At 34.5% G+C, this 16,955-nt stretch overlaps 2 protein-coding genes across 2 annotated transcripts; one reads left to right on the top strand and one right to left on the bottom strand.

The window, feature by feature from the left end:
* Positions 1-3,826: 3,826 nt before the first annotated feature.
* Positions 3,827-4,183, top strand: LOC120118860. The gene has a single exon (XM_039138804.1). It carries the CDS (start codon positions 3,827-3,829, stop codon positions 4,181-4,183), a length of 357 nt encoding a protein of 118 aa, XP_038994735.1.
* A 9,849-nt stretch (positions 4,184-14,032) lies between these two features.
* LOC120118279 (glucuronoxylan 4-O-methyltransferase 3-like) lies at positions 14,033-15,056 on the bottom strand. The gene has a single exon (XM_039138362.1). It carries the CDS (start codon positions 14,973-14,975, stop codon positions 14,091-14,093), a length of 885 nt encoding a protein of 294 aa, XP_038994293.1. The 5' UTR covers positions 14,976-15,056; the 3' UTR covers positions 14,033-14,090.
* Between the last annotated feature and the right edge of the window lie 1,899 nt (positions 15,057-16,955).

A 16,955-nucleotide genomic window follows, 5' to 3' on the forward strand; every position in this document is an offset into this window, starting at 1 on the left:
CACATGGCTAAGAAACATAGAAGAGCATCTCAAAAGTCTAAAGAGTAAAAATATGAGAACAAAACAATCTCACATTGCTAAGAAACATAGAAGAGCATCACAACTAACTTCTATAAATAATAGAAGTAATTTGACATTCAAAATCATAGAGCCTTTTGGTGAGCATTGAGTGAACTATTCTTTCACTTCAATCAAGCTCGAATTTTAGGCTTCAATTGAGCTTCTAAATATTTTTTTAGTTCAAGCATTTTTGAGTTTAAGTTTCAATATTATATTTCGAGTTCGAGTTGAACTTGATAATTTTTAACTTGTGAGTTTGAGTGGAGTTGAGCTTACTTTTAAAGTTTTCAAGTTCGAGTCGAGCTCAGCAATACTCGAGTTCGACTTGGCTTGTTTAACAAACGACGTTTGGTTTAATTTTTTTAAAAAAAACAAAATTTTCGGTTTTTTCTGATTTTTTCTGGTTTTCAGCCGGTCCGGTTCGAACGGTTAAGCGGTTCTGGCCGATTCACTAGTAGCGGTTCAACCGGTTTAAATTGAACCGGACTAGACAACGATTCCCGATTGAACTGATTGAACCGACCGATCCGATCCGATTTTCAAAACAGAGGTTGTAATTTTAATTTATTTCATTGTTTAGTCAACTTTAGCATGCCTTGTTTTGGCTTTTTTATGAATCAAATGTCTTATTTGTAGAGGTTGGCGAAGAACCTACGGAAGCATTCGTTTAAAATCGTGTTTGGTTACTAATGCTAATATACTATAATTTTATAGGTAAAATACACATATGGTTACCAATTATAGGATACTATTTTACTAAGTTTCTCAATTATTAAAAGTTATAAAATGATCTCTCGTTTATTTATTATGTTTTAAACTCGTCCTTTTACATAAAACATTGATTATTGTCTAATCTGGATATTAACATGATGAATAAGATATGCTAGTCTTTGAGGTTCTAAGATCAGATTTTATCATATCATAGTTAACAGGTTAACATTCAACTCTTAATACTATCAATTTTTAACGGAAAATGACGAGTTTGGAATATAACGAATAGTCGGGTGACCATTTTGTAACTTTTAATAGTCGATGGACTCAACAAAGCAACACTCTATAGTCAAATGATCATTTTTTAACTTTTAATGATCGAATAACTTAATAAAGTAATATCCTATAGTCGAATGATCATTTGTGCAGTTTACCCAAATCTTATTATATTCACTTATTTTAGTTAATTAAATGTTATAATATTATTATTCACTTATTTTATTTAGCCGAATATATTATATAATGGAAAATTCTACAGCGCTTGTCACGTACCACTAAAACGATGCATTGAAACGTACCACAATCAAATTTGTTTTTATTATGCAAATATTAAAAGGTATAAGGATTTATTTAAATTAATTATTAAAGAAAATATAATTCTACTTTTAAAAGAATTATAATTTTTTATTAAAAATAATAATTGATTTAAGCGATTTAATTTATTTAAAATTAAATTTCGTAAATTATTTAAGTTAAGAATGGTCATGAGCAATAGTTACAGTTGGAGATCTTAATTCGTCAAAACATTTGTCAGAAAATATTATATTATAAATCCAAAGTTGCCGTTTACCGTCAATCGGTTCATCGTCGCGCAACAATCCCCAAACAATTATCCGGCAATCGCCCAATCGATCGCCAAAAATGCTATGCAGAAACGTAGACGGCATCCCCCTTCTCTATTTCCATTGATTTTCAGGAAGGCGAGTGGATTTTAATTTTGGATGGTAAAATTGCAATCCAACCCCCTATTTAATTAGCAAGACACACCTGGTCTTTGAACAGTGTATATCAGAGCAAAAAATTTATGCAATTGAGCTGAGAATGCTTTTATTTGCTGATGCTCCACCCGTAGCAATGATTCGTTTCGGAGGAGAAGGCATTCCGAATCTTTCTGCATGAGCACGCATTGAGAGAAATTGGCCCTCGATCAAGGCACGGACCTGTGATAAAACCCATTGCTTTTCAGGAACAGCGATAGAAGAAACTCATCAGTGTAACACGCCTAATTATGTCTGGAGTAATTTACCTCGATCAAATTCTTGGATTTCTTGTACATTCAAGCCATCCAGAGTTTCACCGTTGAAACTTTGAAGAATGTAGCGTTGGAGGCCAGCTGAATTTTCGCACAAAAAGGAAAACTTTTAGCTGATTATTAGGCCTAGGAAATGCACACACTTGAGCCGATTGAAGATAGCTCAGCAATATAAAGTACCACAAAATATGCATCATTCCAGATTGCATGTATACCGAAAGACCAACATATGATATCATAAAAGTTTCCTTATAATGTTTCCATGTGCTATTTGCATTCTTTTATGCATATTATTACCTCCGTATAATGTTTTCTACCCATAAATTGTTTCAGAGATGTTTTGCATTTGCTAGCCGAATGAATAATTTATAAGAAGAAATCATTCATATCCCACACAATATATGTGCTCAATTCCATTAATAATAATGCATGATACTCTTTAACATATTATAATTATTCTTTTTAAACTACCCAACACTATAGAAAATATTGAAGTCACTTAATTATGTATCTGGTAATAAATACGTCACTTAAAAATTACGAATATATCATTTAATTAAAAATTACAAATATATGAATGGTTAAATTTATTGAATTATTTTGAATTATGATAAAATTAATAAAATGTATAAGCTTTATAGACAAAAATTATCATATCTTATTACATTAGACATGCAATTATTTTTTAACAATAAAATGATATGTTTGTGACTTTTAAAGAGAGAAAAAATGACTCATTTGTTATTAAACACAAAATTGATTGATTGTTTAAATAAAAAACATAATTGGTTGACCTAAAATGTTTTTTTACCCTAATTATAGTAATAATAATATGTTAAAATTATTTGAATCAACTTTCACAGTTGAATCAATACTGAATTCAATTTATGTTATTTTTGTATTAACATCCACCGCTCGTCCCATTAAAATTTTAAAATTATTTTATATTTTAGATTTTCTATATATTTTTTATTGAAAATATATTTTTGTCCTTCCAGAATTTTATAAGTTCGTTTTTCATAAATTTTTAGAAGTTTACTACCTAACATAAAATCTTACGCCCATATCTATTATTTTATTAACATGAGGCTATGGTACATATCATGTGTTTCGTTTTAGATAAAATTTCTAAAAATTTCATTTGATCCCTATAACTTTAATTTTCTTTCATTTTAGCCTCTAGATGCAGGAAAAAAAGAAAAAGAAATTGGAACCATATCAAAGTCACTAATTACTGCCAACGACTAGCCTCAAGTATTTTTTTTCTACTCACATGCGTAGACGACAATACTAAAGTTATCAACACTTGAAGGCGACGACTTTAACAATTATTATAGAATTCATTATAAATCATTAAATATTTTTTCACAATAATATTTTTATTTTTTAAAATACTATAAATCTTTAAATTTGTTTAGTGTATTTAAAAAGGAGTGTAACGGTGTAGGTTTAAGTTTTCCCCCTAATGTTACACGTATATTATGTGCCATTTCTAATGGAAAATGATTTGTTTGGAACTTTTATCAAGTCTAGAGATTTGTTTTTAACTTTTTTTATAGTTGAATGATCTAATTAAAACTTTTTCTATAGCGAGTGACTATTTGAATAGTTTACCCTTATTTTTCTATAATATTTCAATATCCAAGAACTCCTGCGGAGCCAACAGAAACACGAGGCAAAGTTGATACCGTCAAAACTGGAAAGTTCAAACTCAATACTAACGGAGCTGCTGATCCACGAACTATGGAAGCAACGAGTGGAGGATTAACCCGAGATAGTAATAGTCAATGGCAAGCTGGATTCCATCGCAACATCGAGTGTTGCATCGCGTTTCATGCTGAACGTTGGGCATTATTTGATGGCTTAGAAATCGTCTTGAATAGAGGGATTCGAGAAGAACAGGAGATGGACAATAAAGAAGTTGTAGACACTCTCAACGATGTTCTCGCATGCACGAGGCAGCTTTGCTCCAACAGATTCGTAAACTTCTCCAAAAGCCTTGGAAAGTTAAAATTTCTTACATCAGAAGAAAAAGTCAATAGTGTTGCTGATATCTTGGCACATCTCGGTAGAAATGAAAGGCTAAGACTAATCCAGTAGGACATGAAGATTGACAAACTAAGGCGTCATACGAAACCACATGAGTGGTTAGCCCAAAAACTTTCTTTTAAAACGACATAAACATCCATTTGAAAATCCATCTATAATGTTAATAGCAAATTAAGTACATAATACGGGAGCCCCAAAATAATTTCAAATCAAGTTTACAACAGACCCAAAATACAGTTATGACTCAATTATAAAAAGGGTTCATATACATTACATGCTCACTACAAATATACTCGAGACATACTCAAAAGCTAGTGCCGGTCTGGAAGGCGAAAATCACGATGACTCCTCAAAAGCTCCTCTTATGGACATGCGCACGAAAACAAATTCCAAATGCACCAAACTATTCTACATGCTTCGAGATACACACCCTCTAGCCTACCTAGGGTGAGATCCGAAATTCTACATCGGAAACATTCACCCGGCTAACTTATTCCGTCGAGTCTGGGGCATCTACGCCCAGTTAGCAACTGAAGTGCCTGGTGCACTAGCTAAGTGTTCAGACATTCTAACATATAATCGTTCATCCTGCTACTAAAGTAACTCGGGTGCCCGATTCGTTTCATGAGCGTCATACAAGGTTAGTTTTATGATTTCCTAAGTTATAGGGTTTTTAGGTGTAAATGTCCATTAGTAATATTATTTTCACTTGATATTTTATTGGGAGTAATTAAGGTGTTATTGGGTCCCTCATCTATGATTTAAAATCTCCTTATTTACTAGTCCCAAAATATGCGATGGTACCAATACTAATTGTCTCCGTATTAGTATTGACCTATGGGTATCGATACTCTTACTCAAGTATCGATACCATACACGAAATTGTAGGTTGTGATGAAGGAATAGTATCGATACTCCCGAACGAGTATCGATATTTCCCATGTAATGTCCCGGATCTCGGGTTAACAGTTTTGGGCTCATCCGTATTAAAAATAACATCAATATACGAGTCCCAAAAAGACCGTAACACTACATCACAAGAAGGTCTCCATCCCATACCGCTCCTCCCCTAGTTCTAAAATCACAACGCTCCCAATTGGGTGCTGTTGAAAAGTTTAAAAACTCAATGACAAATGCTCTATAATTTTCATTAGAGATAGATGATTACAATATGTATTACAATCGGCTTATATAGAGCCATTACCTTCAAGCTTACTCTATCTTACTAACAGACTCAAAAACTAACTCCATAACAGATTCCCATAACATAATCTAATATTCATAACAGTTATAACAACTCACACTTGAAGCACATGCACACGTTGCACATTCTAGAATACAATCGTATATTCTAGACTTCATATTCCAATATTCTCCCCGCTTCATCACTTTCTTCTTTTAACACAGTAGAACACACATATTTTCTCGAAACAATTCAAATGCTCCTTTCGTTAGCGGTTTTGCAAGACCATCAGCTAATTGATGTATTGCAGGTACATAATTAACTTGAATCTGTTTGGCAGCTACATTTTCACGTACAAAATGAACATCCATATCAACATATTTGGATTGTGCATGATAAACTGGATTAGTGCTTAAGGCAACAGTGCTAGTGTTGTCACACATCACAACAAGCATGTTTCGACATTTAACACCAAGCTCACAAAGCAATGAACTTATCCAAGTTACTTCTTCAGCTGCATCAGCTACACTTCGATACTCAGTCTCCATTATAGACCTTGAAAACATTTTCTGTTTCCTAGAGCACCAAATCACAGGACATGGACCAAGAAAGAATGCATGACCAGAGACTGAGCTACTATCATCAAGGCTGCCACCCCAGTCAACATCAGCGAATGCCACCACTTCCTGTGATATACCATTGTAGAAAAACGTTAGACCATAGTTTAGTGTTCCAGCCAAATATCTGAGTATTCTTTTAACTGCAGCTAGGTGTAACTCTCGTGGAGCATGCATGAATTGTGCTGCTTTATTAACACTGAATGTTATATCCGGTCTTGTATGACATACATACAGCAGAGCACCAATAATGCTTCTATACTCTCGAGCATCATTTAATAAATCACCTGCTTCCTGAGTCATTTTTGAAGCTCCAATCATCAGTGTAACTGTAGGAGCTGCATTCAACAAGTTTGTTCTTTCCAAAAGTTCAAGGATATATTTGCGTTGAGACAAAATCAAAGCCTTCTTTGTACGCTTGACTTCAATTCCCAAGAAATAGTTCAAGCTTCCTAAATCTTTCAAAGAAAAATTCTGACTCAAATTTTGAACAACACTATCAATACTAAGGGAAGAATCACCGGTAATTATAATATCATCGACATATACAAGAATGTATATGTGACAACTTGCATCTTTCTTGACAAACAACGAGACATCAGCTCTGGATTCAGTAAATCCCAACTGAATCAGACTTGCTTTGTGTTTATCATGACATTTTCTAGGTGCTTGTCTAAGACCATACAATGCCTTATTAAGTTTACACACAAGAGCACTTCCATCAACAGGTGGTTGTTCCATAAAAACATCCTCAGCCAACTCATCATTTAAGAAAGCGTTATTGACATCAACATGTCTAATAGACCATTCTCTTGCCACAACAACATAAATCACAACATTTAAAGTTGCAAATTTTACTACTGGACTGTAAGTATCCTTGAAATCATAACCTGGAACTTGAGAATAGCCCTTTGCAACTAACCTGGCCTTATATCTTTGAACAGACCCATCAGGGTTCTTTTTTATTCGAAACAACCACTTACAACCAACTATAGCACGATCTTCAGGTAATCGGACAAGGGTCCATGTGTTATTTGATTGAAGTGCATTGAATTCAACTTGAACATATTCTTTCCAACGTGGTGATTTAAGTGCAGTATAGACATCAGATGGTACTTCCTCAACAAACGAACTGGCATATAGTTTTGGCTTAAACACACCACATTTACTCCTAGTCATCATGGAGTGTGTATTCATCGTTGTGCTAGATTCACCACATGCATTTGGAATACTATTATCAACTAACTGTGGTAGACTAGTTGCCTCATGTGCATCATCATCATGCACAACACTCATGTAATACCCCCAAAAATTTAGATAATGACCAAAATGGAAAATTTGAAAGTTTAATGGTCAAAGTAGAAAATTTGGAAAAGTTTAAGAAATTAAGTGGTAATTTTCTCAAAAAGAATGTTATTCCATAAATGGATTTATTTAATGACCAAATTATAAATCTGGTAAAGTTTGGTGATCAAAGTATAAACTTTGGAAAGTTTAGGGACAAAATGTAATTTTGGAAAAATTACAAATGGGTCACGAAAATAAGAAATAAAAATATTATTTTCACATTTTTAAAATGTTGGAAAATAATATTTAATGGTTTAATTTCATGTTTAACTTGAATTGTTTGATTAAAGTGACTGAATTATAATTTTTGAAAATTGCAAGGGAAAAACGGTAAAGTGGAAGACTAATTTGTTCATCTTTGACTATTATAAGATGATAAGGCTGATATTTCTCTGATTTGGATGGAGATAAGAATAAGTATATAGGTTCTTTGGTAATTATAAAGTTTCATTAAGGTTAAATTGGTATTTAACCAATTTAATGAATTTAATATTCATTAAATTTAAATTCATTAAATGATTAATTAAAGGATATAAGCATGATATCAATCAAATATATCATGCCAACGTGTTCATCTTCTCCAGAACAAGAACGTGAGAAAGCTTGAAGGTAAGAAATATTTCATTTTCAATTTTGAGCTAATTCCTTTGGAATTGGAGTTATGTTGTGAGATATGAAAGTGATCTAAGCGAAAAATGCTATCATTTGGTACCAATATTGCTTTCTAATTTTGCTGGATTTCAAATATCCTAAATTTAAGGGTTTGTGTTCATATAAGGGATCATGAAATTGATGATGAATCTTGATGTTTTAGAGGTTGTAGATTTATTTTCAAGTTTGATTGATGGTTATAACATATTCAATCTTCCTAGAATTAATTCTTCAAAATTCGGCCAAATCATAAGTTGGAGAAATTTGTGTTTTGATTGTAGAGATGTTAAATGGTTTATTTATTGTGTTTTATGGGTTTTAAGAGTTAAGTGATTTGAAAGAATTTGTTGTAAGAATTGATGAAGAACCTAAGAATGAAATTAAAGAAAACAGTTTGGATTTTGAATATGACAGTAGGTTCAAAAATTCACCAGAAATTATATAAAAATAATTTCGAGGTTATTTTTATATATTTATGTTCATATATTGATCTAGTTTTGTTTAAAACAAACGGGGATCAATTTCAAGGTGTATACAAAAAGATATGGATTTTTAACCAAGGAAATGTCAGAAAAATTGGACAACAGATTCTGCAAAACAGATTCTGTTGGTCAACTTTGAAAATTCAACATAAATTGTACAGATCATCAATTAGAAGGATTTATTTATATGGAAAGATTTGTATTCGAGTCTATTTTTCAACGGAAGAAACGGAATTTAATTCCAGTGTGTATATCAATACAAAATATTGATTCTTTAAAGGTAGTGCAAGTTGTCTGAATTCTGGAAAATTGATGGGTTGTTGTGTAAATTGGAAAAGTTGATTCCAATGTTAAAAGGAGTTGTTAAGTATTGAGTATTTGGTAGAAAATGAGTTCCAAATATATTATGGAGTTAATTTTGGATATTTTTATGTTAGTACAATACTAACATATGTATCATTATGAATTTGTGATTTATACAGATTATGATTGATTTGTGATTGAAGCAAGTCAAGTATAAAGGGTTTATTGTGGAACATAGTGAGGCACAACTTTGGAAAATTATAAAGTGTCAAGTTGATTGCAATACATGTATGAAATTATACATGGATATTTTATACATCATCAGGAAGACTTGCGATAAGTCGACCTTGTTTATATCAGCATGATATTAGGTCATTTTTATAAATTGACATGACATTGAGATGTCACCGTATGAAATTATAATGCATTGATTATGGAAAATGTGATATTTTACCATGTATGTTTTTGGGTATGAACTGCCCCATTGTTAAATTATGATAATATATTTTGCCATGGATGGATCAAATAAAATTGACTATATGCCCAAGTATGTTATTGAAGATCAGTGGTATTAATGGCATGCCATAGAGTCTAGCAGCTGCAATATTAGGTAGTAATAGAGTGTCTAGAGAAGACACATAGTGCAGGCCTCAAAGTGTCTAGCCAAGACACGGTACAAGCACTAAGGTGCATTATTAGGTGAGCAAAGCTCGACCTCAGCACTTCGGTGCAATATTTGACTCCTATATCGGGTTCCTCATACAGTTATACTATGGGCTATGAGTTATGGTTTAATGGTTAATAAATGGTAAGTATACAAGTAAGCTTGCGAGCTTATGAATAATGGCAAGTATATTGATAAAATAAGCTTACGAGCTTATGGAATTTAAATGGTAAGTATTTTGGTAAAATAAGCTTACGAGATTATGGGATAAATGGTAAGAGATTTTATATTATTTTGATCATGGTAAAATATTGGATATGTTAGTAAAATGATTTTATGGAAATTGATTTTTGACATTGAAAATCATGCATTAATTGTATTGTACTGTTAAATGTTTTAATTGCCTCACTAAGTATATACTTAGCGTGTGATGATTTTCACGCGTAGGTAAAAAGCGGAATAAAGAGTTCAAAGTGATATCAAGCATCGAGATGTATATTACAATATCAGTAAGACATCCTACAATGGAATTTGATTTTAGATAGTGGCATGTAATTTGAAAATGTTCAATTTATTTGTTGAATAAATTTTGGAAATTTTTATAGTGATGAAAGGTTAATTTTTATGAATTTATATGTATTTTCTAAAGTTACTGTAGCATGAACAGTAACCATTATTTTAAACAAAATTTTCCAGAATGATTTTGGGGTACCGATCCCCCCAACAGGAAACTGATTCCCTTATTGTTCATCGCCACTTTTCACTGTTACTGTTTACGGGTACTATTCACTATTCATAAAAAAATCCTTTGAATTAAATTTGTTATAATGAAACATGATTTATATGATATGAAATTTTATTTATAATATCATTTATCATTTTAAGAAAATAAATTTTAAATCGCTTTTTAATCTCATAATGGTTTTAGAAATTCGGGTGACATCTATAATTTGTATAGGTATAATTATACGGGTTATGGGTGTTACAACTCAAAATACCAGCTTCATGTGCATTGCTTGAAGTATCAGTCGCATCTTCTTGTGCTTTAATCTGGCTATTGTTTGCTGCTACCAGACTAGAACTGGAGCTGGTACTAGATGGCATCACTTGATTGTTGTTAGTCATCAAATTATGATCGGATTCCTCAGCAACAAAATTATGGAGTTTGTTGATATCTGCCACAATCTGTAAAGAACTAGATGATCCAGAATTATTAGAGTCATCAATAGCTCTGTCATGTAACTTTGCAAAAGGAAATTGTAGTTCATCAAAAACTACATGTCGTGATATATATATTCGACCAGTAGCATCAAGGCATTGAAAGCCTTTATAATGTGGACTATACCCTAAAAAAGTACAGAGTTTAGACCAAAACTCTAATTTGTGTTTTAGATAGGGTCTCAAATGAGGAAAACACAAGCATCCAAACACCTTTAGCTGCCTATAGTCCAGTTTCTTTTGAAACAACTTCTCAAAGGGAGATATTCCTTCTAAAACCCTTGTAGGTAGTCGGTTGATTAAATGCACAGCTGTGATAGCAGCATAGGCCTAGAATTTAAAAGGCATTGAGGCTTATGCAAGTAACATAAGGGCAAGTTCAATCACATGGCAATGTTTGCGTTCAACTACACAATTTTTTTCAGAAGTATGTGGACATGTTAGCCGATGAGAGATGCCACAACTAAGCAAATACCTTGACAAACTCATGTACTCTCCTCCCCAGTCACTTTGGACTGCCTTTATCGATAAATCAAATTGAGTCTTGAACATTTGCTTAAACATTTTAAAAGTACCAATGGCTTGAGCCTTATCATGCAGTAGATATAGCCAGGAATGTCTTGTGCAAGCATCCACAAATGTGACATAATATTTATAGCCATTCGATACAATATGCAAGGGTCCCCATAAATCTGTAAAAACTAGCTGAAACGGAGTATCATACACAGAGGTAGAATCAGTAAATGGTAACTTATGGTTTTTTCCCATATGGCATGCAACACAAGATGAGTTATTATTTCTTGAAGGAAGCTTTACATTCATTTCTTGAAACACCTACTAGGCTATCATGCGAGGGATGACCCAATCGCTGATGCCACAGATCATAGACATTCTTTGACAACTGTGAGTAATTTACTTCTGCCCTAGTACCACTATCAACTATAGGCTGCACACCAAAAACATATAAGCTACCATCTTCTCTGCCTCGAAGCAAGACTGCACCCGACTTCTCATCATGAACAAAGCATCCATGAGCATGAAACTCGAGAAAACCAGCGTTATCCCTAGCAAGCTTTGACACCGTGAGCAAGTTCTTAGTTATTTGTGGAACATGCAACAAATCGATTAGCAATAACAATCGAGATGATGAATGCAAAGATGAGTGGCCAATGGATTCAACCTCTAAAGCAACCCCATTACCAACAAGAAGTTTACCTAGATTGTCAAGATCAACAAATTGGCTAATGTTGACACCATCAGAGGTAACATGGTGTGTAGCACCTGAATCCATCACCCATTGTTCACGAGAGGCTGAGGGTTTAGACTGTACTGCAGACTTTGACCCAGTTCTTTTAACAAAATAGCATTCGCATCCAGCACTCTTGTTATCACTTGTAGCATAATAAACTGTGCTGGAGCCATCCTTAGAATAAGAGTTGTTGTTAGCAGTGATACCAGGAAAATTTTCATCAAATCGATGCCAACATCTATCGACTAAATGCCCATTTTTTCCACACAGTTGACACTGCAGCTTAGTCATACCCTTCCTCGACCAGAGAACCTTCCACGAGAATATGATTGTCGAGAAGATGACCTTGAATCAGACTGATCTTCAAATTCTCCTGAGACTTTCCCTTGAGCCATATGAGCGCTTATAGGAAAAGGTTTAATGAAGTCATCAAAGCCTGCCAACTGTGTTTCAGCATCCATCAGTATGGTGTACAACGAATCAGGAGTTACGGATTCACGCATAGCCGTTAGAACAACTACAAATGGTTGATAATCACGAGGTAAACCTTTAAGAATGCTAGCAACGTGCACAGCTTGAGAGACAACACTCCCACAAGATGCCAAAGCATCACAAACCTCCTTTACTTTTGTAAGATACATTCGCATTGAATTCTCACCTTTCTTTAGGGATTGTAACTTATAGTGCAGATTGATCACAATAGTAGTAGACCTGTTAGCAAAAAACTGCAGCACCTTGGTCCACACATCAGACGTTGTTTCAGCACCTACAAATTGTGGAAGAAGAGGCGGACTGATCATTGAGAGTAGCCAGGATGCAAGATCACTATTCTTATCTACGAAATCCTTATACAGTTCATTCATTATCACCTCACCGGATTCATCAAGAACCGTCATCGGTGATACATGCAACGATCCCAACAGTAACCGCTCCAACCGGTGGCTACGAACTGTTAACAATATTTGTTGCTTCCATAAAAGAAAATTAGTTTCATCGAGTACAACACTAACTTTCTTGTTGGAGAAGCCTTTAGAGCTTCTCAACGCAACCTCCACCGGCGAGGGAGAACCATCACCATTCATCATAACTACCTCCTAAGCAGCAAAAGAACAGAAAGAGCTCCCAAGATCGTTAGCGAAAGATACCACGTTGAAAAGCTTAAAAACTCAATGACAAATGCTCTGTAATTTTCATTAGAGATAGATGATTACAATATGTATTACAATCGGCTTATATAGAGCCATTACCTTCAAGCTTACTCTATCTCACTAACAAACTCAAAAACTAACTCCATAACAGATTCCCATAACAGAATCTAATATTCATAACAACTATAACAGCTCACACTAGAAGCACATGCACACGTTGCACATTCTAAAATACAATCGTATATTCTAGACTTCATATTCCAATAGGTGCCAAACACTCGCCATAATAGTTCGTATTGCCTAAAATTTTTTCATTCATGTAGTCATAAAACACCCCACAAAATAATTTTCAAAATTTGTTCCCCCCAACCCCGCATCTCCAACTATTGCAATCGCTTCCACTTCCTCCCCATCTAGATTCAATCCCTTAAAATCATTCTCTAAAACAACCATTAGTCTCCCCTAATCAGACCACACTCCACTTTAAACAAAAGAAGAAACGCGAAACATGAACACCCAAAACACAGAAAACACCAAAACTAAGAAAACTTAGTATATACTACCAAGCGGCCGAGATAAGAATGCTAGAAGCATAGAGAAACCTTAGAAGGGTTAAAAAATTGCTATACTAAATTTGTAAATTAAAAAAAACGCAAAACACATGTTTATTCTAAAAATTGAATGTCTTTCGATTATTTATTTATTTTATTAATTGTTCCCACCTTAAAATTTTATTTATGTTCATCCCCGAATATAATTTTTTTTCCAAACTAAGGAGGTCCAAATTGGAATCTTACCATTTATTTACTAAACTTTTATAAATATAGGGACTGAAGACTGAAGTAGTAATTTTATCAAACTAGAGGGCCAAAGCCCCTGCCACCCCTGATTTGGGATAAGAAAACGAGAGAATAAATTTGTACCGATTTGTCACATTCTACAGACAAATCGAGATGAGAGACGCAGAATAATTGAAGAATAGGTTGAGCTAGTCATATAGAACTTGATTCGGTTCTTGACTGTAATCAACAAGAGTAGTTAAGATGATGCGTAAGAAGCAGATTCATTGAACAAAACCAGGAATGGAAGTAACAAATCAAGGACAAAAGGGCAGTCTAGCAGAGCCAGCCCTGTGACTGGGAATGGTGAAATGCCTTAGTAATCCTTGTTGCTCCCTCAGATATCCTTCACAAAGAAAAGCCTTTGAGAACTTATCTTCCACAGCTCTGTTCACATCATGCACAAAAACATCAGTCTCCCCTTCTTCCCTGTTCCTAGCCATCAACCCTGCCGTGTAGATAGCATTCATCCTCCCGGCAGCTTCATCGTGGAACCCCGTGGGCGCATCCACCATGATCAGATCCCACTCCACATCGTAAATTTCACTCGGAAACCCTTTGTGAGCAAGCTCGCACTTGGAGGATCTAGGATCACTCACCACCCTGCACGATTCCTCTTTCGTCCCCGTCTCCAGCAGAGCATCGGATTGGTGAACTTTCGTGGAGTATTCGACATGGTACGACTCTAAACCGGGGAACTTCTGCTTCATCTGATCGATCCACGCCTTGTCTTCTTCGAGGAAAACGGTGCGCCCGCCGTGATTAAGCGCTGCCCACATCAAACTGTCGTGGCCTAAGCCGAAGACCAAGAAGTTGCAGGGTGACTTGGTTTCTATCACTCTGGCCGACACCGAGATCTCCTTGAAGGTTTGCTGTGGGGTGGTGTTGGTGGTGGCATAGTGGATGAGTGCGGTGGCCAGAGACGGCGGCGCTTTGGTGCATGAAGGAAGGGACGGGCAGGGTGTTGAGTTGGAAACCTGGGATTCTGCAATGGAAGCCGACGGCGGTCGCCGTTGTTGTGTGGAAAACGTGGAAGAAGTGGTGCCGAAAACCAAGAGGAGGAAAAGAAGGAAGAAAGAACAGATGAGAATGAGCTTGGTGTTGAAGGGAGATGGAGACTGGGGTTTAGCGTTGGACCTCATTGTTCTTGCTTCAACTTCAATTTCCTACGCCGGGTGGGTTCAATCAATTTGTTTCTGTTCGAGGAGAAGGGGGATGTTACGTTGATGGCGCGGAGACAATAACTTATAGTTTAGACTTTGTTGTCCCTATAGAATCACCAACCAATCGATACACACCAAGTCATTAATTATTGAGCTTCATGCTGCGTTGTCACTTGTCAACCAATATCTACTCTGTAAATATTCCAATTTGGCTTCATGAATTATAAAACGTATCATTAAGATACAAAAACATATCACGGTCGATTTGAGTATTCACCCTTAAAAATTCAGATTCGATCCATTCAAATTTGAGTAATTGTATTTATAGGATATATGTATATCATCACAGGTTAAAAAAAATATAATAATACTATACAAATACGATAATAATAAACAAAATGATAATTTGAAGATGATATTAGATATTCTAACAAAATATAAGTATTATATTGTTCATCAATAGAAAAGTATAATATTAACCATTTTAGAAGTGCATATTCTAGATTAGATATCTTTTTAAAGTATATATATCAAATGTGATATTTTCTCAATTTTAAATTAATATTTTTTTTATGTTAAATGAGTTGTGAATGAATTTAGTTTTCAAAGACGGGCAGTTAAGAAAATAATGTTTTATAAAGTTGAGTTGTTGGTAGGTTTCTATTATTTGTGGAATAATGAAGGTCATTAGTTAATTTTTTATATCAAAGTTGTGCTGCGGTTAGAAGCGTTGGTTGATGATGCCTTTTTTTTTATATAACAAACACATCAATTATGGCACTGCACAAGGCATATGTGCTGGCTAACTTGTGTGGTTGAGCCCAAAGGTTGTTACAATTTTTCTTCCCACATGTTAAGCAAAATCAAATTAAATAATCTGTTTTTATTCTCATGTATTGATTTATATTTAGAGTTTTTTTTTTTCATTTTATCTAATATTCAATAGGGTGGATTTCATAACTTTATTCACAGCTATAGCATTATGAATAATATTATATCCAACAGATCAGCATCAATGACTTAAATTTCCTGGTTGTCCGGTAACCTTCACATTTCCAATGAAACCAATGGGGCCTCTATCATTCCATCTTTACCCACGAGAGCACAACCTTTACCTGCTAATCGAGAACCAACTATATTGATCTTTACCCATCCTTGTTCAGGATGCTGCTAAAATAATCTCTGCACATGGTTGCATACTACTTCCATGGCACTGCTGTGCCACTGGACTCAACTACTATATCACCAGCCGCCACAGAATTCACTAGTCCCACTGCGATTTGACCTGTATTGCTTTCTCAGATTCTAGACATTCTTCTATAAATTGATCCGTACAGAACTTCGAACGATGCAATCCAATACATGTTGGAAAGCTAACACAAAATTTTAAAAGTTTATTAATACCATGCGTTATGGGAAAAGAAATTTTGGAAAAAGAAAACCCAGAAATCTAGCTTTTGATTGTTCGTTTTCTTTTTCACTATTCTTGAACTCGACTGTTTAATGCATAACCACCGAACCAAACACAAACAACTGTAAACCGTAAAAATGCTTTCAACCAAACACTCTCTCTTTAAGCTGAATAAGTTGATGATCATTCATCTTGTGAATTCTGTTTAATCCGGTCAAAAAGCTCAATGTGCATCTGTTAGGGTCGCGATTTAAGGTCTGACAACCTTGCAAACATAGGCCTCCGAGGAGTTTCGAGCAACGTTTCAAAACCAAAAAGTCCTCCAAAATCGAATTATGCTTGCTGCTATTCAAAACACCCATATTCGGAAGACCCGACTCATCAAGTAAACAGAAAGTGAGATTAAGATTTAAGAATAAAAAGTAGATTTCGAGTTGTATTAGAATCTTTTCTCGTGAATTTATATTTTTCATCCTAGTCAATAGAGTTTATGTTTGTATAAATAGAGACTCCCCACCTCAATTAGCATGATCGATTTAATGAGAAAA

Source organism: Hibiscus syriacus, unplaced genomic scaffold (genome assembly GCF_006381635.1).
Source record: "Hibiscus syriacus cultivar Baekdansim isolate YM2019G1 unplaced genomic scaffold, ASM638163v2 tig00110328_pilon, whole genome shotgun sequence".
Lineage (NCBI taxonomy): Eukaryota > Viridiplantae > Streptophyta > Magnoliopsida > Malvales > Malvaceae > Hibiscus > Hibiscus syriacus.

Bases quoted from the DNA above. Each gene is read 5' to 3' on its own strand.
- LOC120118860 (XM_039138804.1), top strand. From the start codon at position 3,827: ATGGAAGCAACGAGTGGAGGATTAACCCGAGATAGTAATAGTCAATGG.
- LOC120118279 (XM_039138362.1), bottom strand. From the start codon at position 14,975: ATGAGGTCCAACGCTAAACCCCAGTCTCCATCTCCCTTCAACACCAAG.